Below are 23,562 nucleotides of genomic sequence, written 5' to 3'. Positions count from 1 at the left end.
TGAGTGAGTGAGTGAGTGAGTGAGTGAGTGAGTGAGTGAGTGAGTGAGTGTGTGTGTGTGTGTGTGTGTGTGTGTGTGTGTGTGTGTGTGTGTGTGTGTGTGTGTGCACTGCTTATTCGTTCTCCTGGGAAGAAGGGACGGTTCAAAACTGACCTGTCACGAGGACTGATGTGGACGGCATGCTGAAACGTTTGAACGGCTTTCTGGTTCTCCTGAATGGCCCAGTAATGCAGTCCAAGCCTAAGCCATGCCCAGCCCCCTGGCGACTGTCCTTCACTAGTTACACGATTTAGTAGCGCCATGTTAGCTTCCTGAATAACAAGAAAAGAATATCAGTATGTGTTCAATGATGTACTTGCTGTATTCATTGTAAATATATATATATATATATATATATATATATATATATACATATATATATTACAGGTGAAAAATGTAATCACACATTTGTCAATCACAGTAAAACCACTGTTGGAGTAGAAAAGACTGGAAACGACGAATCTATATATTTCGATTGCAAACTGCAATCCTCTTCAGTAGAAGAGGATTGCAGTTTGCAATCGAAATATATAGATTCCCTGTTTCCAGTCTTTTCTACTCCAACAATGGTTTTACCGTGATATATATATGCAAGAAATCACAAAACACATATCAACTATTTTTGCAGAAACCACCAGGAAATTTCCCGGTGGTTTCTGAAAAAAAAAATAATAATAATAAAAAAAATAAATAAATAAAATAAAATAAATAAATAAACAAATACAAAATAAATAAAAATATATATATATATATATATATACATATACACATAAAAAAAATCAACCACATTTATATGTTAAATTTACAAAATCATACCACTAATAGTTGCTCTTTGTAGTAATTATTTGATCAAAATCATTCCAACCATAATTACTGCTTGTAGTAACAAATTTGTTATCAAATTAATCATGGAGTGCACATAAACTCATGAATATATCTGACAAGTAATTTACACAACTCACGTGATCTTGAAGCTTTCTGTAGGTGTCTGAAAGAGCAGCACCTGTTTCATCACAACACGGGTTAAGATTAAAAGCTTTTTCGTAACATTTCCTGGCTTTGTCGGTGTTGTCATTTGAAGAATAATGATGGCCAAGATAGAGGAAGGCTCCAGCAAGTTTGGGGTTGATCTTTGCGGCTTTGAGACAACACATTAAGGACTTTTGTGCGTTGCCACTGGCGTAATAGAGACGTCCCAGTTCAAAATAACCTTGAGCCGAGCCTGGATTCGTCTGAAAATATTGGGGATATTAATTCTCACAATCTTACACAAATAAGACCAAACCTGGAGTATGCAGCAACACTACAGACACCCAGTAATAAAAAGAATATAAAGAATGGAGGAGAAATAAGGAAGGATGAGGTGAAGGCAGTTGTAAAGATGATGAAAGCAGGTAAGGCACCTGGTCTGGATGGATGTCATGCAGAATGTCTGAAAAAGGGAGGTTCAGTGATGGTGGACTGGTTGGTGAGGTTATCTAATGTTTGCTGGAGAGAGGGTAGAGTACCGGAGGACTGGAGTAGTGCCTGTATAGTTCCTCTTTACAAGGGAAAAGGGGACAAGTGTGAATGTAGTAATTTCAGAGGGATTAGCCTGTTGAGTGTAGTAGGGAAGGCTTATGGGAGAATCTTAATTGAGAGGATTAGGAGAGGAACAGAAGGAGTAATTGGTGAGGAACAGTGTGGATTTAGGACGGGTAGAGGTTGTGTAGATCAGATCTTTGTGGTAAGACAGATATGTGAGAAAGCTATAGGAAAGGGGAAGGATGTTTTTTGGGCTTTTATGGATCTGGAAAAGGCTTATGATAGGGTAGACAGAAAGGCACTGTGGGAGGTTATGCAGATTTATGGGATAGGAGGAAAGCTTTTGGGAGCTGTCAAGAGTTTTTATGAGAGTAGTAGAGCTTGTGTTAGGATTAGAAATGGAGATAGTGAGTGGTTTGAAGTAAAGGTGGGACTTCGTCAAGGATGCGTTATGTCGCCCTGGCTGTTCAACTTATACATGGATGGGGTGGTGCGAGAGGTGAATGCTAGGGTAGTGAGTCAGGGATTGGAGATGGTTAAAGAAAATGGAGAAAAGTGGGAGGTGAGCCAGCTGTTGTTTGCGGACGACACTGCGCTTGTGGCAGGGTCAGAGGAGGGATTGAGGAAGCTGGTGGCAGAGTTTGGGAGAGTATGTGATAGAAGAAAGCTAAAGATAAATGTGGGTAAAAGTAAGGTGATGAGATGTACAAGGGGTGAAAGTGGCAGTAGACTGGAAGTGAACATTAAGGGAGAGCGACTGGAGGAAGTGGATAGTTTTAGATACTTGGGTGCAAGTGTAGCAGGAAAAGGTGGAGTGAAGGTGGAGGTAGAATGTAGATTGAGAGAAGCGAGTAAATGCCTTGGTGGTTTAAAGAGTGTAATGAGGAATAGACATTTGGGAATGGATGCGAAGAGGAGACTGTATGAAGGAGTGATTGTGCCAACAGCACTGTATGGGGCAGAAACGTGGAACATAAGAGAAGAAGAGAGAAGGAGTTTGAATGTGTTTGAGATGAGGTGTCTGAGAAGTATGGTGGGGGTTACTAGGCTGGATAGAGTGAGAAATGAGGAGGTGAGGAGGAGAACAGGGGTGAAAAAGGATTTGGGAGATAGGGTTGATGAAAGAATATTAGGATGGTTTGGACACATGGAAAGAATGAGTGAAGAAAGACTAGTAAAAGAGGTATGGAAGGCAGATGTGGACGGAGTGAACATGAGGGGACATCCTAGGATGAGGTGGATGGATGGGGTGAAGGGGGCTTTGGGGAAGAGGGGAATGTCTGTTGAGGAAGGAAGGGAGAGGACGGAAGACAGAGGTGAGTGGAGAATGGTTGTATATGGATGATGTTGTGACTGCATGAGGAGGAATGGGCGGGGGGTGGGGTAGTATGTGTGAGTTAATTTTGACGCAGCCCGAAGGGATTTCTCCCCGTCCTCGCCTTATATGCAAAGGGGGACGGAGAGGGGGGGTCTCCGATTAAATGAAGCGGCCTTGCTGTGGATGTACTGTGTCTTGCGACACTGCTTCTGACCCAGGGCGGTGGGCAGGGTGCAGGGATGACCCGTCATCCAGGAGGTGCTCAGATGAGAGGAAGGGTGGGAGGGGTGTGGAGTGTATTTAGGGATGAAATGGGTGGGAGTGTTTTTATGCCTTTCCCTTTTTGGCTACCTCCCTTGGAAGGGGGAAAAAGCCTTGGTATATGTATGTATGTATAAAGAAATTAGAAAGAATACAAAAAGCAATGACAAAGTTGGCACCAACTCTCTCCAAATTAACATACGAACAAAGATTGTCCAAATTGGAATTACTGAATTACTGACTCTAGAACAAAGAAGAGAGAGAAGATCTGCTGACTATTTATACATACATCATACATATACCAAGGCTTTTTCCCCCTTCCAAGGGAGGTAGCCAAAAAGGGAAAGGCATAAAAACACTCCCACCCATTTCATCCCTAAATACACTCCACACCCCTCCCACCCTTCCTCTCATCTGAGCACCTCCTGGATGACGGGTCATCCCTGCACCCTGCCCACCGCCCTGGGTCAGAAGCAGTGTCGCAAGACACAGTACATCCACAGCAAGGCCGCTTCATTTAATCGGAGACCCCCCCTCTCCGTCCCCCTTTGCATATAAGGAGAGGACGGGGAGAAATCCCTTCGGGATGACTATCTATAGAATCATGAAAGGAATGGAAATCCTAGATAGGAATGATTTATTAAAATGGGACAATGGAAAAACAAGAGGACATGAAAAGAAACAAAAATGGATAACTATAGAAGAGATTTGGAAAAAAAAAAAAAAAAAACTTCCCACATAGAGTACTGGATACCTGGAACAAATCAGATAAAGAAACAGTGTGTGCAAACACTATTCAAGATTTTAAGAAAAAACTTGATGCTAAAAGATACAAAGATGGGTCACCATGAGCATAGCTCCCTTCCCATATAATACAACAAGGTAAATACATGACTAGTGTCTATAGGTGAATTTACTCTGATCCTCTTTAGCTGAGGTCCCCCCCCCTGCTGGGAGGCTGTTGCAAGTTTCCAGGAGACTGCAAGTCTTCTGCAAGAGATTGACTGATTTGATTGATTTATGAGATCTTTGGCTTGAAGGCCAAGCCCCAGAGCCGGTAGGCCATTCAGCGCATATCTATCATATACAAATAAATCAAGTAAAACAGTAAAAGCAAAGCACTCACAAAAACACATCAAAATAATTTCTGCAATAGACACGGTTTGACTGATCTCAGAGCTCTGAAGTAACCGGCCACAAACTTAGTCCATAAGAGAAAGAGAAAGAGAAAGAGGCGATGTGGTTGTACTGTTCAGATCATTAACGGAGAAGATAAATTTGACAGATATCTCTTGGTTTGAGATATGAGTATAGTATGAGATCATGGGAACTCATCATAGACAAAGCCTGAAGGATACCAAGAGAAATAATTTCCAAATAGATACATCACCTCCTGGCATAGCTTTGAAGAAGATATACATACATACATATACCAAAGGCTTTTTTCCCCCCTTATAAGGGAGGTAGCCAAAAAACAAAGGCATAAAAACCACTCCCACCCATTCCATCCCTATCACACTCCACTCCCCTCCACCCTCTTCCCTCCCTCTTATCTTGGCACCTTCTGGATATCGTTCTCCCAAAACTAGGAGGTGGCAGGTGGGGGTTGGTATGAATAAACAAATACACAAAATAAAATTCAAATGAAGCCCCATGAAGGTGGAAAGAATTGGTCAGAGGCCATGTTACTGCAGCATAGCTCCATTCCTGTGTATTACAATTCAGTAAAGTGCAACTTACCTTAACAAATCCTTCAAGCATGGCAACAGCTTCATCTGCCCTTCCTAAAGCTCGCATTATGACGGCATCCAACAAAATGACTTCAGGATTTTCTTCCCCGTGCACCTCTTTCAGTTGCTTCAGGTGTTCGTAAGCTTTGTCAAACTCTCCTAGGTTGATGAGGGCATTCATGAGCAGCAGTCCTTGATCTAGGTCGTCAAGACCTTCCTGTAAACGAGTGAAGCGACTGATCAATTGTTTACATTTTCATAGTACTGCAACAACCTGATTATATAGGATCAAGATCTTTATCTATCTTTACATACATACATATACCAAAGGCTTTTTTCCCCTTTATAAAGGAGGTAGCCAAAAAACAAAGGCATAAAAACCATTCCCACCCATTCCATCCCTAATACACTCCACTCCCCTCCACCCTCTACCCTCCCTCTTATCTTGGCACCTCCTGGATGACAGGTCATCCCTCAGAGTACTCTGAGAATTTCATAATAGACAAAAATGTTTAGTATTCCGAACTTTATTTTCCCTGTGGTAAAATCCATGGGTCCAAAACTACCTTGATTTATAGTTCTTAAAACTAATGCCCACCTTTTCTAAAATCACCAAAGCTTCACGGAGATGCCTCTCGTGCCCAATCATGCACAGTGCTTTTGCATGGGATAAACGTAATTTTCTTGTGAACTCCAAATTTTCTGGCAACGATGTGTCAAGTTTAAGATCCATGCAACGCCTGCAGGTGCCGTCAACGCCAGCCCAATCGTTCTGCATCTCCTGACTGCGTAGAAGCATTTTCCATGCAAGAATGCTCTTGCCCAAGCGTATAGCACCTGTAGATTATGATGCAGAAGTTTTATTTCTATATTATCATTACTAATCTCAACATTAATGCATGGCCTGATGATAGCTGGTGGATCTACAATACGGATGTAAGCAAGAATCATCTCCCTACATACATACATACATGCATATGACAAAGGCTTTTTCCCCCTTACAAGGGAGGTAGCCAAAAAACAATGGCATAAAAACCACTCCCACTCATTACATCCCCACATACTCCACTTCCATCCACCCCCTTCCCTCCCTCTTATCTTTGCTCCTCCTAGATAAACCTACAGAAAGATTTCTGTAGGTTATAGTGCAGAAATTTTATTTTTACATTATCATTATCAATCTCAACATTAATGCAAGGACCGATGATAGGTGGTGGACCTACAAGACGGATGTAAGCAAGAATTATCTTCCTGAGATCTACAAATCCTGCCATCAACCTCAATTTCATCCGCTGTGTGTGCGTGCGCGCATGTGATACTGTCTCAAAATCTGACACCAAGATTTCTCTCTATCAACTTTACTGTATTTCTTCCACTTTTTTTTTTTTTTTTTTTTTTTTTTGTAAAAAAAGAACTGATAACTGGTGAGTGTTCTCCATCCTGCTACTACCATAACTGGTGACAGTGCTAACCACTGCTAGCTACTGTGGGACTGTTCATTTCTAGTCTGTGAAACTTCAAGTAACAATTATTATAATAACATTAATACATTACATATCAATCAATTGTTGCCTTGAATTTCACTAAATGGAAAATCTACAGTCCTGTAGCCGCTGGGAACGGTCCTTGGAACTTCTCACTGACCACTCTGGTTATGAAACTCTGGATGGTATCTGTATTGGATTAGTGTGAGACAGTTTCTATGTCACCAACTGAAAGCGGCAGGAAGGAAAGAGTAGTTATAGGCTGTCAGCTCTCCGTGTGTGAGACAGAGTAAGAAATACAGTTCTTAACCATTTCCTTATGACTCAAATTCTCATGCGCAGCATCAGCTGTCAAACGTATGATTCATCACACTACTCATATCATAAAATATAAAGTCACTGCTGTATTGTTCTCTTTTACTCTGAGTAATAATAAACACAGAAAACATGATCAAACCAGTCCACAGAATCTGGGGGGTTACTCATGTACAACTGCAAAACAATATATGTAATCAAGATGCCGATGCCGGCATCCTCGTGTATCTACTCGCACCTCATGACGCCCACGTAGACGTCATTGGACTGAAGTGGTTAATAGAGAGAGATCTTGGGCCCAACCCAGAGACTGAGTACCATCCCCTGAGGGTTGCATCTCTTAACAGAGACGAGGGGGTTGACAGGTTCTGAAAATGAGCAGTTTTGATGTCCATCTTGTAGGACCACCAAATGCAGGTCCTTGTCATTGGTCCCATGTATACATACATCTAGCAATCAGCTTTGACAATGTTATCTTCCATAACAAGTAATGGAGTAACTGATAATCTTATAATTCTATCAGCAATTATGTAAAACAAGATATCATCACTCAAACTATAGGATTCAGTGTTCTTTAAACTATATATCACAACTACCTTGTTTCTATTACTTATGAGGAGGTCCTCTATCTTCGAAAAAAGGGTGGTGGACATATTAGAAGGATAAAATCCAGCAAAACCAACAAAGCCATCAGAGGTGAACTTACCAACACGAAGATGTGCTTTGGAAAGTGACAAGTCCCCTTCTCTCTCCAACAGAATACCGCGCGCCAAGTTCCCCCATGGGGACCCGTCATTTAGTTTCAAAAGCCGATCGAGGTACGGCTGGAAGGTTTCAACTGATATCACCTCTTCTGCGAAATGAAGAAAATCGTCTTGAATTAATTTGCGGACAATTCCTGATGACATTATGAAATCATATGAAAACAATGGTCAAACCGTAACTTGTAATATAACTTGTTTTTTTCACATTTAACTTGAAGCTCATATGTATTAGCTGAACTACTTTCTCCATTGAAATTAACATAACAAGGATATAAGTTCCATATACTGAAGGTTCTTTACCTTCTACAAGTAGGTAGCAGCTTCAATACATTCATCCACATCAGAAACAAATACAAATAAGATGAGATGGAGGAAAGGGTGGTGGAGGGGAGTGGAATGGGTGGAAGTGGGTATAAAATATATATAAATAAAATAAAATCTTACCCAATTCATCTTTTTGAGTTGTGGAGGGGAGTGGAATGGGGAGAAGTGGGTATAAAATATATATAAATAAAATAAAATCTTACCCAATTCATCTTTTTGAGTTGTCTTTACAAATACACGAGCCATCCACTCCAACGGATGAGCTGTCGGAAAGATGCTGGCCATAGTACAACAGGCCTGGACCAGTTCTTGCCACATCTCGCTTTGGTACAATAATTGTAGGTATCTAGAGAAATAAAGATAAAAGTAGGATACATAAGAAACTATAGAATACAAAAACAAATCATCATACTAAAGGCCATTTCTTCCATATAAAAGGGGCAGCCGACTCAAAGAATACACCCGCTACATACACAATAGAATCACATACTCCGTCACCCCAGACTTCGACAGGGTGAGAAATCTTTGTGTGGGCTATCCTAAGATGACAATTGTTCATGTGGGCCATCCAGAGTTTGTGATTCTTCATTTGTATAAGTTAATGACAATAATCATAACCTTCATTCAACCTAACCTAACCAAACAAACCTAACCTAACATAATCTAATCCTTATTCCACTGTTGAGATTCAGCGTATGGGGTGACAGTTCTTCAGGTGGGATCTCATGGGGTGATGATTCTTCATGTGGGCATTCTGGGGTGCTGATTCTTCATGTGGACATTCTGGGGTGCCGATTCTTCATGTGGGCGTTCTGGGGTGTCAATTCTTCATGTACCCCAATCCATTTAATATTCCTGCCATCTCAGTACCTCATGGCTAAGGTGTCCCCCACCACACAGCTTAGGCCAAGAGCAATGCAGCAAGGCATAGTGTTTCTACAGACGGATGTAACAAGGAACACTTTTCCACATAAGATCATAAGCATGAAGGACACTGCAAGAGATCATTAGGCCTACAATAGGCAGTTCCATGTCCATGAGAAGGATGTAACAAGGAACACTTTTCCACATAAGATCATAAGCATGAAGGACACTGCAAGAGACCATTAGGCCTACACTAGGTAGTTCCATGTCTATTACCATCTGTCATCCCCATCCATAAAGTTGTCCAACCTTTTCTTAAAATAACCGATAGTTTCTGCACTCACTACATGGTTACTAAGTCTATTCGATTAGTTTACCACCCTATTAGTAAACCAGTTTTTGTCTATTTCCTTCTTAGATCTAAATTTGTCCAATTTAAATCCATTATTGAGAGTATATGAGGATGAAATGGGTGGGAGTGGATTTATGCCTTTGACGTTGGCTATCTCCCTTGTAAGGGGGAAAAAGCTCTTGGTACATGTATGTATGTACTGTGAGATCTGCCCTGTTGTCTTAATATGATGACCTTGTTTGCATCACCACCTGAACAACTCTATTAGATCACTCTGCATCTTTCCAGAGAGCGTAAGTTAAGGTGCCTAACAGATGTACACAAAATATACATGAGGAAGCTGAAGTACAGTGAAATACAAATAACAGCACTGACATTAATAACAATTACCTCTGATAATTTTTCTCATTTTCACCCAAAACTGACTCGTCCAATATATGTGGGAAGGCCTCCAGTAACTGCAAAAGAGGAATAAATCAGTCAGTCACCCGTTGCCTCAAGTTTTACCGACTCGTAACCTAGAGCCCCATAGCAGGTCCTCAGGCACTTATCTCTTTGGGAAGAAACTTTGGACTTTGTATCGTATTTACTTTTGTAGTAAGTAAATACAATACAAAGTCCAAAGTTTCTTCCCATGAGGATGGTTTGGACACATGGAAAGAATGAGTGAAGAAAGACTAGTAAAAGAGGTATGGAAGGCAGATGTGGAGGGAGTGAACATGAGGGGACGTCCTAGGATGAGGTGGATGGATGGGGTGAAGGGGGCTTTGGGGAAGAGGGGAATGTCTGTTGAGGAAGGAAGGGAGAGGACAGAAGACAGAGGTGAGTGGAGAATGGTTGTATATGGATGATGTTGTGATTGCATGAGGAGGAATGGGTGGGGGGGTGACCAAATTTTCACATTGAATGAGAATCAGACAAGAAACAATGGTCTCAAACTGTCCGGAAATAGATTCAATTTGGAAGTAGGTAGAAACAACTTTGCCAACCGTGTAGTTAATGAATGGAATAAACTTCCTGCACAGGTAGTGCAATGTAGTTCAGTTCAAAGCTTTAAGAATCATTTAGATAAATACCTAAGTAAGATGCTGTAATGATTATAATTTATGTTATATTATTTGTTTTTGTTTTGTTATAATTTGTCTGTCTGATTTTCATTTATTATTAGTTATATGTCAATTTATAATCATTTACTATTTACCTGTTTGTTTGTTATTCAACTATACCTATGCATTTTATTTGTTATTTTTACATTATTATAGTTTTAATTTATATATATATATATATATATATATATATATTTTCTTTTTTTTTCGCATCCGACCTAGATATGGATCAAAAGGTCTCCTGTCGGCATGCTCCGCCTTTGTTTGTAATCCTTTGTTTGTATGTGTGAGTAAATTTTGACGCAGCCCGAAGGGATTTCTCCCCGTCCTCTCCTTATATGCAAGGGGGGACGGAGAGGGGGGGTCGCCGATTAAATGAAGCGGCCTTGCTGTGGATGTGCTGTGTCTTGCTACACTGCTTCTGACCCAGGGCGGTGGGCAAGGTGCAGGGATGACCCGTCATCCAGGAGGTGCTCAGATGAGAGGGAGGGTGGGAGGGGTGTGGAGTGTATTTAAGGATGAAATGGGTGGGAGTGTTTTTATGCCTTTCCCTTTTTGGCTACCTCCCTTGAAAGGGGGAAAAAGCCTTGGTCTGAACTCTATTATGAAGGACTTTTTTTTTGTTTTGTTTTTTTTTCTTTTTTTTTTATCAACACAAAGTAGTAGAAGGAGGGGAGCTGTTGTCTCATTTTCACCTAAAACTAACTCGTCCTCCACCTTTTTCACCTGCAGAAAGTTGACTAATGGCAAGTGGTCCTCTCCTCCTACCATAATTTTTTTTACAAAGGATTACAAAGGAGGAGCATGACGACAGGAGACCTTTTGGTCCATATCAAGGTCGGATGCATTTTTTTTTAATAATGATAAATAAATGAATAAATACAAACTATAACAAAGTAAATAATACTAAATAAAACAAATGTATAGGTATAGTTACATAATAAACAAACAAGTAAATATTAAATAATACATTCACATATACCTAATAATAAATGAGAATCAAACAAATAATAATAAACAGACAAATAACAAAACAAATAATATAGAATAAATGACTCATTACAGCATCTTCCTTGGGTGCTTATCTAAATATGACGACATCTTGACAGGTTGTGAGAGAGGAATAGGGGAAAACACGCAAATAGAACGAGAGTTTATTCTTTAACTAATTTCGCACTATGATTATTTCTGAAGAAGCACCATAGTGTGAAACTAGTTAAAGAATAAATTCTCGTTCTATTTGTGTGTTTTCCCCTCTGCCTCTCTCGCTTATCTAAACGATTCTTAAAATTGGTGACATAGAACATACATACATACATATACCAAGGCTTTTTCCCCCTTCCAAGGGAGGTAGCCAAAAAGGGAAAGGCATAAAAACACTCCCACCCATTTCATCCCTAAATACACTCCAAACCCCTCCTACCCTCCCTCTCATCTGAGCACCTCCTGGATGACGGGTCATCCCTGCACCCTGCCCACCGCCCTGGGTCAGAAGCAGTGTCGCAAGACACAGCACATCCACAGCAAGGCCGCTTCATTTAATCGGCGACCCCCCCTCTCCGTCCCCCCTTGCATATAAGGAGAGGACGGGGAGAAATCCCTTCGGGCTGCGTCAAAATTTACTCACACATACTACCCCACCCCCCACCCCCCCGCCCATTCCTCCTCATGCAAAGGAAACATAAGAAAAACACTTACCATTGTCTTCTCCTGCTGAGTGGGCTCTTCGATGGAAGACAATACCTGCGCAAGACTCTTCCATGCTTTCTTTATCTTTCCTTTGGGGAAAAAAAATAATAATAAAAAAATAAAAAAATAAATAAATAAAAAATAAAAAAATAAACATATAAATAAATCAATCAATAGTACAATACCATACTTTTCTCAGATGCACATACAGCACAAAAGAAAATATCAATCAAGATTCAATTATATTTTAACCTGCTGGCTGAGCAGGTTAGAGTGTTGCTATTTGCTGCAAAGTTCGAGGGGATGGCAGTTTGAACCCTACCACCGGCGAAGTTGAACCAAGGGCATGGTTTATTAAAACCTACACTACAAAGTCCTCCGTAAGGGGCACTGTCCTAGCCTCCCGATTAGGGGAGAGTTAATGACATTAAACCATATCATCATCAAAATAAACAAAACTTTGCTATCTCTTACATATATACATTAAGGCTCTTTCTCTCTCAAAATGGGTTTTGCCGAGTCCAGCCACACACCAACTCGACACCCATTCATAAACCTATCCATTGTCCCTCTTATCTTAGCTCCTAATGAAGGAAGGGTCGTCCCTATACACTACTCGGGTCTCGACAAATGCCCAGGATGTCACACTTCACCCCATACTATTCAACACGACATGAAAGACGGCATTATACACAATCATGCACACAAACAACACAACATACACTCTATAAAGGATTTGTGGGAAAACCCCGTTTTGGCTGTGGCATTCCTTGGGGAGATGGGATTGCTCGGACAGACAGTCTAGGGAAACAACAACAACAACTCAGGTCTCAAGCAATGCAGCAAAACACAGCACCTCCACAGTAAGACCCAACACAGCACCTCTATCACTTCATTACCCACCGGTATAAGAAGAGCCCCATACCAACTTTTGTGGACTTAATCAACAAGAATTAACATTGTTGTACTACACACCTATTACTCAGCTTACTGTTTTTTGTCTAGTTTTTTGAATGCTTGTAACAACATCTTTTCACTGTCATAGTTTTATATTGTTATAATCTTGTAGGACGTATATTTTCAACAGTAATGCTGCTATACCCAATAAATTGTTGATTATTATTATTATTATTACATGGTGACAACTCCTTCCCCCTTCACTCATGTGAGAAATATCCAAAGCACACATGAAGAGGGAGGGAAGAAGGTAAAGGGGAGTGGTGTATGTAGGGGATGGAATGGGTGGGAGTGGTTTCTATGCCTTTGTTTTTTTGGCTATCTCCGATGTAAGGGGGAAAAAGCCTTTGGTATATGTATGATGTGGACAGTGGACAGGGTGCAGGGATGACCCGTCATCTAGGAGGTGCTAAGATGGGAGGGAGGGTGGAGGGGTGTGGAGTGTTTTCGGGGATGGAATGGGTGGGAATGATTTTATGCCTTGTCCTTTATGGCTACCTCCCTGGTAAGGGGGAAAAAAGCCTTGGTATATGTATGTATGTATGTATGATGTATATATATGAGGTGGAATGGATGGGGGATGGGGGGTGAGGGAGTACGTGTGAGAAAAATTTGACACAGCCCGAAGGGATTTCTCCCCATCTTCTCCTTTTCTGCATGAGGGGACGGAGAGGGGGGGTCGCCGATTTAATGAAGCAGCCATGCTGTGTCTTGTGACACTGCTTCTGACTAAGGGCAGTGGACAAGATGCAGGGATGACCCATCATCCAGGAGGTGCCAAGATAAGAGGGAGGGAAGAGGGTGGAGGGGAGTGGAGTGTGATAGGGATGGAATGGGTAGGAGTGGTTTCTATGCCTTTGTTTTTTGGCTACCTCCCGTGTAAGGGGGGAAAAAGCCTTTGATATATGTATGATGTATATGTATATATGTACACATGAATCAATCCCGCTGCACCACACCATTTCCTCATCCATCAACAACTACTTTCCGCTCACCTATCTCTTGCCCTCTCCGTTTCCTGTTTGATGAATATTCCTCTTGCATTTAATGTCCATCCATTCTCTTCATTTTTGGTCTTCCTGTCAAATTCTCTTCATCCATCTCTGCCTTCTGTACTCTTTTTCTCTTACTTCACTCACTCTCTTCATGCCCAAAGTATCCAAACATTCTTTGATCAATCCTATCTGTCAGCTCTGTGCCTCCCCTCTCTACATGTAAACATCATCGATGATGGTTGATGATGATGATGATTGATGATGATGGTGGTGATGATGATTGATGATAATGGTGGTGGTGGTGATGACGGTGACGATGATTGATGATTTTGTTTAACATTATGAACTCCCCCTATTAGGAGGCCAGAACAGTGCCCCTTACAGAGGTCTTTGTTGCATGGAAACCATATCTGCCTTTAAAAAAATTTAGTCGAAACAATAGTGAAATGGTTTAACGTCAAACTCCACCCTATCAGAAGGCTAAGATGGTGCCCCTTACAAAGGACTTTGTGGCATGGAATTTAATGAACCATGCCCTTGGTTCAACTTCACCGGTGGCAGGATTCAAACCGCCATCCCCTCGACCTTTGCCAAAAGTAACGAAATTCAAGTCAGATAATATATTAATTAGCAACAATCTTAATTATACAGAAATCTGTGTGATTATAAAATAAAACACAAGTTTGTAAATGACAGTAAATACCTTCATCCTTGAGTTTATCTATGAGGGTGCGAAGTGTGGTCACAGCCTGACCAGTGTCTTTGTTTTCTATATGAAGTTCTGCCAGCTTACGGTGCATCCGGTCAATCTTGTCCTCGTCACTTTAGCCAGCAAAGAGCAAAGTATCGGAAATTGAACAGAACAAGATTCTTTTAGTACTAAGCACCACATCCAATTCTAATTATTTAGAGCAGCGTATCTCAACCTTTTACCCTTGCATAACCTTTAAAATAAATTGCATGTCTCAAGGAACTCCTGTGCAAAAAAAAAAAAAAAAGACACTTACTCTTTGACAATGTCCAGCATGCGTGTATATATGACAATCATTTCCGCTGGGGTAGAAATTTCTGGTTGCTTGTCGCATAACATAGCAAGCCCTTGCCATGCAATAGGATTTTCTGGATCTGTCTGCGATGCCAACTGAAAATCGACAATAGATCAGTGACAACATCTCTGGTGGGAATGGAAACTAAATTTCCTTTTTGTTTATATTTCTACAGCATCCCTTTCCATTAGGAGGAATATTCTCCCAAGCAGAAGTCATGTTTTATGTAGCTTCCAAAACCCCCAATAATGAAAAGTGAGACCCTTTTCATAATGCTTTACTTCAAAATGCATACATACATATACCAAGGACTATTTACCCCTTACAAGGGAGAAAGAAAGAAAGAAAGAAAAAAAAGAGAGAGAGTGAGAGAGAGAGAGAGAAAACACTGAAAGATGAGTACGAAATTAAGCTCAATCGACAAAAGTGACTGCATTGCAGACAAGGGCCCAGGATGTATTACTTCACCTCATACTATTAAACACATTATGAAAGACTGCATTGCACACAACCATGCACGCCAACTACACAACATACACTTTATAAAGGGTTTGTGGGAAAATCTCGTTCCAGCCAGGGCGTTCCTCTGGGAGAATGGACTGCTCAGCCAGACAGTCAAGGAAACAACAGTGACAAAAAACAACAACAAAACTAATATCCTTCTGAATCCTCTCTCCCACAAAAGGACAAAGTCCACCTGGCCAGACTGCGATGTGGCCACCACCCAGCCCTTCTAAGCTACCAGAGGAGACTGGATGACCGCACTGTGGATGTAACATTTCATCCCATACTATACAACACATTATGGAAGACTGCATTATATACAATCACACACGCAAACAACACAACATATACTCCATAAAGGATTTGCGGGAAAACCCCATTCCGGCCGTGGCATTCCTTGGGGAGACGGGACTACTCGGACACACAGTCAGGGAAACAACAACAACAAAAACAACAACAAAACTGAGAAAAGCCTCTGGGCCTGACAGGATTTCTCAAATAGATTCTTACAGAATGCAGAGGACAATTAGTGGATGCAAGGGATGTTGCTTCAGGATTTGGAAGAGGGCCAATGTGCTACCAATCTTTAAAGGAGGTAAAAAGAAGAACCTATGAGTTACAAATCAGTGCTTCTGATCAATACAATGGCTGAACTGTGTGAGAAAACTGTGAAAGACGAGAGGGTGAAGAGTTTATGCCAGGAGATGCATGACTGTGGCTCAAGTGGTCATCTCTATCTTATGTGCTCGGACTGCCGGGGCAGGTAACAGTCACTCTCAGAAATCTGAGTGTCGGATTTAGGACCAAAACTAGGCGGAGCATGCCAACAGGAGACCTTTTGGTCCATATACAAGACCAGCACCCTTCTGATTACACCACCAGTGCACATTTGTCACCTCTCGTTTGAAAAAGTGGAGGAGATATAAATATGATAGAGCTGGATCTTGGGTCTGGCCCAGAGACCAAATGCCAGCCTCTCCTGGTTGCACCTCCAGATTGAGAACAACCCTACTCTTACAAATCCTACCCAAGTCTGTTTATATACCAAGAGCTCTTTCCCTCTTACAGGGAGGTAGCCAAGTCAAAGGCAAGCACCCACTCCCATCCACCCCTCTCATCTTAGCTTCTCATGGATGACGGGTCATCCCTGTCTCCCGCCCACTGCCTTGGGTCAGAAGCAATGTTCCAAGGTACAGTACATCCACAGCAAAGCTGCTGTACTTAATTGACAACCCCCTCTCCATCCCCTCATGCATAAAAAGAGAAGACGGGGAGAAATCCCTTTAGGCTGTGTCAAAATATCATTCATGCATAAGCACCCCATATGACCTGTCCCTCCCTTTCTTACATAACTATATCATCTATACACAGCCAGTCTCCACTCATCCCTTTCTCCTGCCTTTTCCATTCCTTGATCAACACCCCTTTTACCCCATACATCCATCTCTTCCTTGGTCACCCCCTACAGTACATACATACATACATACATATACCAAGGCTTTTTCCCCCTTACTAGGGAGGTAGCTAAAAAGGAAAAGGCATAAAAACATTCCCACCCATTTCATCCCTGAAAACACTCCACACCCTTCCACCCTCCCACCCATCTTAGCCTAAAGTAGATTAAGTAAATACTCACCATCAGAGATTTCTTGGATGCTTCTAGTTTCCCTAGTTCCTGCATGGCTCTTCCCATCATGACAAGTGCCTGGTAGTTCTTACGGTCAATTTTAAGGGCATTCTGGGAAAAAAAATGTACATTCTTGCATTATGCACAAATTCCACAAGTCACACGTGAATCACATATATGCAGAGTCCACTAGGAAGAGGAAAAACACACGGAGTCCGAGCGCTTTCGTGATATATTCACATTATCAAGGAGTACATTATGTAACTAATGTATGCATATGTGATTTTTTGCATACATACATACATATACATATACCAAGGCTTTTTTCCCCCTTACCAGGGGGGTAGCCAAAAAGGACAAGGCACAAAAACACTCCCACCCATTTCATCCCCGAAAACACTCCACACCCCTCCACCCTCCCTCCCATCTTAGCACCTCCTAGATGACGGGTCATCCCTGCACCCTGTCCATTGCCCTGGGTCAGAAGCAGTGTTGCAGGACACAGCACATCCACAGCAAGGCCGCTTCATTAAATCGGCGACCCCCCCCTCCTTCTTAAGAGACCAGAAGACCTCATGGCTGAAGGTCTGTTACCAAAGACCTTTTCCCCTTATATGTCGATACACTAAGTCCTCATTATACGGTACATATGCATTCCTGAAAACCTTACTGCAAATTGAAATTACAGTATACCGAACGCGGTAAGAGACTGATTGTTGTGGTGGCACTACGGTATGGTGTAAACAAAACACGAGCGGAGGCCGTATCTGTGAATTTTTCTTACCGTAAATAGAATCGAGGGTAATAATTACCAAATACTGTAACTGTGAATCTACTGGATAAAGAATTACCGCATAAGGAGGACTCACTGTAGTTGCAGTGGGGACGGAGGTATCGAAGCACACACTCACTTCATATACAATTGAAATCAGTCATACAGGTTCCTTCTCAGTACCTCTTCAATGAAGGGACATTTCTGTTCCTCACCACACTTCTCAGGGCCTGAGTACTGAAGTTGGTTTACTTCCATCGGATGAAAAGAATATCACTTTGGGCCGGAACATCATTTCATCTGTTCACGACCTCCCTTCATTAGTTCCTATCTTTTAGATTCTCTCTTCCGTGATTGACACACATTCCATGTGCATTCTTAGCTCCCTTCCATCCATCCATCCATCCATCCACCTCATTTTTGGTCTTTCTCTCAAGCTCGCTCCATCCACATCAAGTTTTCATGCTCACTACCAGTCTTTCTTTATTCTTTAATTTTTTTTTCTTGTTTATGAGCAATTTGCCCGCGGACGTTTGGGCCAGTCTTCTCAACCTCTCCCCCTTCTCCTTCCCCTACTTCTTTCTTTCCCCGTTCCCTCTATTCCTCTTATTTAATATCAAGCATGTGTATCACACCTATGTACTTGAAAAAGCTGTAATATGCGAAACGTTGTACAAATAAAGGCTCTGTCCTCACATGGTGTTTAACTCGTTATTTCTTCATTCTCTCCACATGCCTATACTACAACCATTCCCAGGCATCTATAACTTTTCATTTAACTGGACATATCACTCTGACCTTAAACTTGGATACATAAATCTCTTCCAACATCATTTGATCAAACTCATTCACTATCATCTCACCTTGCACTGTTGAACAGCTTCTTCATAATCGCCATCTTTAATGGCAACTTTTGCCAATTTCAGTGCTGCTTTAACATCTCCTGCACCACCCATCTTGCCTCTTGGCCTGCCATAAAGAGAACTGTTATGAGATTTATGCTGTCATAAGTACACAATAAAAGCAAAACATATAATAACAGTACAAATTCCCTCTTCTTGTTCTTTGTGTTATCACAGCAGCTGGTTTCTCCCGACATACATTAAATCTTGCACGGTTATTTCGCCAACCACAACATGCTTGCTCGATAAGTGGGTTACAGCGAGTTGGGCCAAGGGCACATTTCATTAAATTCCAGGCTACAAATTCCTCTGTAAGGGGCACCATTCTAGCCTACTGATAGGGGGTTTTGTGATGTCAAGCCAAATTACAACTCAATCAGAACAAAGACTTTATGAGGCAAATTAAGGTATATGGAGTAATGCGTGACCATGAGTTGCAATGATAAAGCCATTTGACAAGAAATTTTTTGTTGATAACATGAAGAAGAAGAAAGACGGCGAGAAGCCTATGTCAGGAGGTGCGTAGCTGACGCCAAAGTTGTTGTTCCCTAGACTGTCTATCTGAGCAGTCCCGTCTCCCCAAGGAATGCCATGGCCAGAACTGGGCTTTCCCACAAATCCTTTATGGAGTGTATGTTGTGTTGTTTGCATGCATGATTGTGTGTAATGCAGTCTTCCATAACGTGTTGAATAGTATGGGGCACAATGCGGTCATCCAGTCTCCATTAACACACTAAAAGACAAGACATTGCTGCATGCCAGACCCCCTGATATCCATCCCTCTGAATCCTCTCTCCTACGAAAGGACAGAGTCCACCTGGCCAGACTGCAATATGGCCACCACCAAGCCCTTCTAAGCTACCAGAAGCGACTGAAGCCAAAGTTGTCACCTTTGCCTTATGGGCTTAGACTGTTGAGACAGGCAAGTCACTCCTGAGAATTGGAGAAAAGTGCTGGACTCAAACACACAACTAAGCTTCTGATTTATCAAACCAGTGCATTATAATAACATAAATTCAATAAAAAAAAAGTGTTCATCCACAGGAATTTCAATACTTTGAACTGTATTATTTCAAATACCTCAGAAACCTATTCCATTGACTGATGACATGTAAAGCAAAACTGTTTTTACTTCTATGTCAAAAACATTATTGTCACTCTTAGTTATTAGAGAATAAATATTTTTTAAACATGATGGTATAAATTCTCTTTTGGAACTTAAAGGCTTGTCTCATGTTCACCTCATGTCTCCACATTAAACTCTTCAATATGAGTCAAATATTCATGTGCACATCAGGCTGCCTGATGTATGATGATGTATCACATTATATGCATTACACAATATTAAGTTACTGCTGTTATAATGATCCTCTTTCACCCTAAATATATATATAACATCACAGAAAATGTCATCAAGCCTGTTCACTGAATATAGGGGTCACTCAGCTACAGTTATAAAACAAATATAATAAGGAAGTCAACGCTGGCATCCTCGTGTACCCCACTTGTGGGTCCGGACGCATATGTAAGCGTCATCATATTCAATAGGTTAAGAGAAAATAGGTTCGAAGGTTTGGAACGATTGTTGAATCCTTCCTCTCTTATATCTGGTAGGAGTTTTGTGACATGCCACTGTACTTTTTCCACTCTACAAATACTTTTAATGAGGTCTGGGGACCACACAGAAACAGCTTACTCCAATTGTGAGCAGACCAGCGATCTATAGTGTTTAATTAATTGATGATAACTTGACTTTTTAAGCCAAAGATCATGCCACCAATCCCAGTGTACTATTTGTTTTCTTTGAGACAAAAGTACACTTAGGTCTCTTAATCCAACACTTGCCAATTAACACCTGTGTGGACGTTTGGGGTCGGTAAATAAACCCACTTCAGGAACTGGCCCAGTGCATAAAACACCGCCAATTCCTGAAGTGGGTTTAAGTCCTCCTGGCCCCAAACATCGGCAAAAGTGGAGGCTGGCGTTGGATTAAAAGACCTGGGTGCACAATGTTTAAAGAAATTCTAAGCCATTACCAAAAATTACACCATAACCCTTTTCATCCTCAACTTTAGTTGATAAATACTTATAGGTGAAAAAATACAATAAAATAAAAATAAAATCTTATAACAAGTAACAATTATTATTTATGAAGATCTTGTGCAGGTATAAAAAAAAAGTCATGGAAAAATTACTATTTTTTTCAGAACTAAAACTTCAGAAATAATTTATGGTATAAGTAGTTTGTACACATTTATATACACTAGATAAATTCCTCAAGTCTTTGCCAGATGAGCCCCCAGATCTGGGCTACATCAGCAGGTGTACGCCCTCTAATTAATACCATACCAGATCAAGTGGCCATTCTGCACAGGGACACCAAATTTAGAAGCAATAGCAAACCACCTTCATGGTGAGGACGGACTTCAAAACTCCAAAAAGTAATCAAGTACGTACACATCTTGCAAAGATGTAATATGATGTATATGATAGAGAAACAACTGAGTACTATTTTTATTTTTCTTGTAGGTAATTTTTGTAATTAATCAATTAATTTGTAATTAACCCCTTCCATACGGTGCCGCACACGTAGGCGTCATGGACTTAGATCTCGGTGGCAGCAGCCAATGCCAGCCGTACAACGTGTCGTAATAATACTCGCATCATAAAATATAGTCACCGCTTATATCGATCGTTCTCTCTTCACCCGTGAATTTTGATAACCATAGAAAATGCGATTACAAAAGAATTAGAAAGAATGTCATTATGGAGGGGCGACTACAATAAATATAATCAAGACGCCAATATGGCAGCCTCGCGAATACACTCGCTCCCCATGACGCCTACGTGTGCGGCACCGTATGGAAGGGGTTAAGTAATATGTGCAATGTTCCTTTGATATGTTGGTGCACAAATTTTTGTCTCAATCCTATGAGACAATCATAATGTTTATGTGTAATACGTGTGCTGATTGGTATTTCTCATAACCGTTCTAATACCCTCAACCCGTATTGTCTGTGTAATAATAATTAATAATAATAATTTTATTTGGCATTCAATCAGTATACATGAGGAGCAGATAATGAAAAGAACACATAGTTTGAAATAACAATTACAAATGCCGAGGATAACACAAAAGAGCATGCAAGCTTATTTCCATTGTAGTAAGTATAACTGTCAGTCTAATGAGGACCACAGTGAAAATGTAAATAAGCTCACATGCTTTTTTGGGTAAAATTTTACTTTCCACCTTTGTTGGAATATAGCAATACAAAATTAAATAGTAATTTTGTAAATTAAAATGTATCAACGTAATATACAATTTTGTGTGCGGAAATGAAAATAAAAAAAGTTGCTAAAACAGATTTCTTGTAACGAAGTTGTGTACTACGAATGGTACGCCATGTTTGTTATGGTAGATTCCGCCGTCGGAGAAATGAAAGAACGATAAATTTGTCTAAAGTAAAGTAAACTAAACTGGTAAAATTTTACTTTCGACCATTGGAGGAATATATCCATACAAAATCTGAGTGGTTGAAAAGCCCGCCAACGTCTGTCACGACGACGACAGCGATGACCAAGCCAGATATCTAATTTGCAGGTGATGATTTATTAAACACAGGTTAGGTTAGTTTAGTTTAAGACAAATTTATCGTCCTTTCATTTCTCCGACGTCGGCATCTACCACAACAAACATGGCGTACATTTGTCGTTCACGACTTCGTTACTTAAGAAATCTGTTGTAGCAACGTATTTTTATTTTCATTTCCGCACACAAAATTGCATATTACGTTGATACATTTTAATTTACAAAATTACTATTTAATTTTGTATTGCTATATTCCAATAAAGGTCGAAAGTAAAATTTTACCTTTTATGTATTATCCTCAGCAACTGTAATTGTAATTTCGAACTAGTTACTATGTTTTTTTATCTGTATCTGATTTACTGTCAAATAAACATTATTATTAAAAAACAAATCATGGTATGATTATGGTATCAATAGTTTGTAACCATTATGCTCATTCATATATAATAATATACAGTAACATTAAAAAAAACAAATATGGACATGATTATGATACAAAATGAAAATCTAAGCTGCTTGGTAATTCCAGAACTTTCACTAGTTAAGGTTATGTCAGAACATGTGATAATGATAAATAAAATATCCACGGTATGCTTAAGCATATTTTCAGTATTCTGTATCAAATTCCTCACATCTGATCATTTGATTATTATCATTATGATTATCATTATCCAGGAATTTTTCCTCCAGTGATAAGTATTGTTATTCATGTATGAAAATGACAAATAAAAATCATGCATATTACCTTTGTGGCAACTGTCAATGCACTGGATTACTAAAACATTTTCTTACATTCACTAAGTGACTATAAATATTAAATATATGATAATATTATAAATATCATGTGTCAAGCAAGCCTGGTCGTGTTTTGCCCCGTCACTATCATCACCACTTTAAATAATATTTGACAATGATATATATTTAATGAAACACATTAAATGCATACTTATGTTTGCAGCCAAACCTTTGGCTTCTAATCTGTCACTGTTATTGTAGCTATTTTGTGTAGGAACACATTTGACGTGTATCACAGTACCGAGTACTTCACGGATCACGCTGACAATTTTCAGTTTGTTATTCTTAAATTTATGGATCAATAATGTAAAGAATCTAAATATAAGAGTGTCTTATATTTGATTCGTCATATATATATATATATATATATATATATATATATATATATATATATATATATATATATATATATATATATATATATATATATATTATATATATATATATATATATATATATTTTTTTTTTTTTTTTTTTTTAAGAATTCACTGATAACCAAACAAAAAAATTTCAGATGAAAAACGAACAAAAACAGTAACGTACGGTGGGACCAGGACCAAAGTTAGATAATTATTTGCTGCTTGAAGTTCGTTCCCGATATCCAA

General features: G+C 40.1%; 1 protein-coding gene across 3 annotated transcripts in view; it reads right to left on the bottom strand.

The window, feature by feature from the left end:
- LOC143039536 (tetratricopeptide repeat protein 37) overlaps positions 1-23,248 on the bottom strand; it is a 61,639-nt gene extending 38,391 nt beyond the window's left edge. Inside the window, exons 1-13 of one of the 3 annotated variants that reach the window (XM_076209699.1) lie at positions 23,109-23,248; positions 18,535-18,640; positions 16,909-17,010; positions 14,730-14,863; positions 14,426-14,544; positions 11,780-11,859; positions 9,366-9,433; positions 7,963-8,105; positions 7,378-7,524; positions 5,471-5,709; positions 4,883-5,089; positions 1,002-1,271; positions 154-311 (exon numbers count right to left, since the gene is read on the bottom strand). In XM_076209699.1, coding sequence (XP_076065814.1) covers positions 154-311; positions 1,002-1,271; positions 4,883-5,089; positions 5,471-5,709; positions 7,378-7,524; positions 7,963-8,105; positions 9,366-9,433; positions 11,780-11,859; positions 14,426-14,544; positions 14,730-14,863; positions 16,909-17,010; positions 18,535-18,627 — 1,760 coding nt within the window. In that variant the 5' untranslated portion in view covers positions 18,628-18,640; positions 23,109-23,248. Of the gene's footprint in view, positions 1-153; positions 312-1,001; positions 1,272-4,882; positions 5,090-5,470; positions 5,710-7,377; positions 7,525-7,962; positions 8,106-9,365; positions 9,434-11,779; positions 11,860-14,425; positions 14,545-14,729; positions 14,864-16,908; positions 17,011-18,534; positions 18,641-22,907; positions 22,927-23,108 lie in introns of those variants that run through there. The other 2 variants (XM_076209701.1, XM_076209702.1) reach the window with 2 other exon arrangements.
- Positions 23,249-23,562: the final 314 nt, after the last annotated feature.

This window comes from Oratosquilla oratoria, chromosome 26 (assembly GCF_046742065.1).
Source record: "Oratosquilla oratoria isolate Oo_2021 chromosome 26, ASM4674206v1, whole genome shotgun sequence".
NCBI lineage: Eukaryota > Metazoa > Arthropoda > Malacostraca > Stomatopoda > Squillidae > Oratosquilla > Oratosquilla oratoria.
The sequence above is the reverse complement of the archived record's forward strand: the minus strand, read 5'-3'. Positions and strand labels throughout refer to the sequence as shown.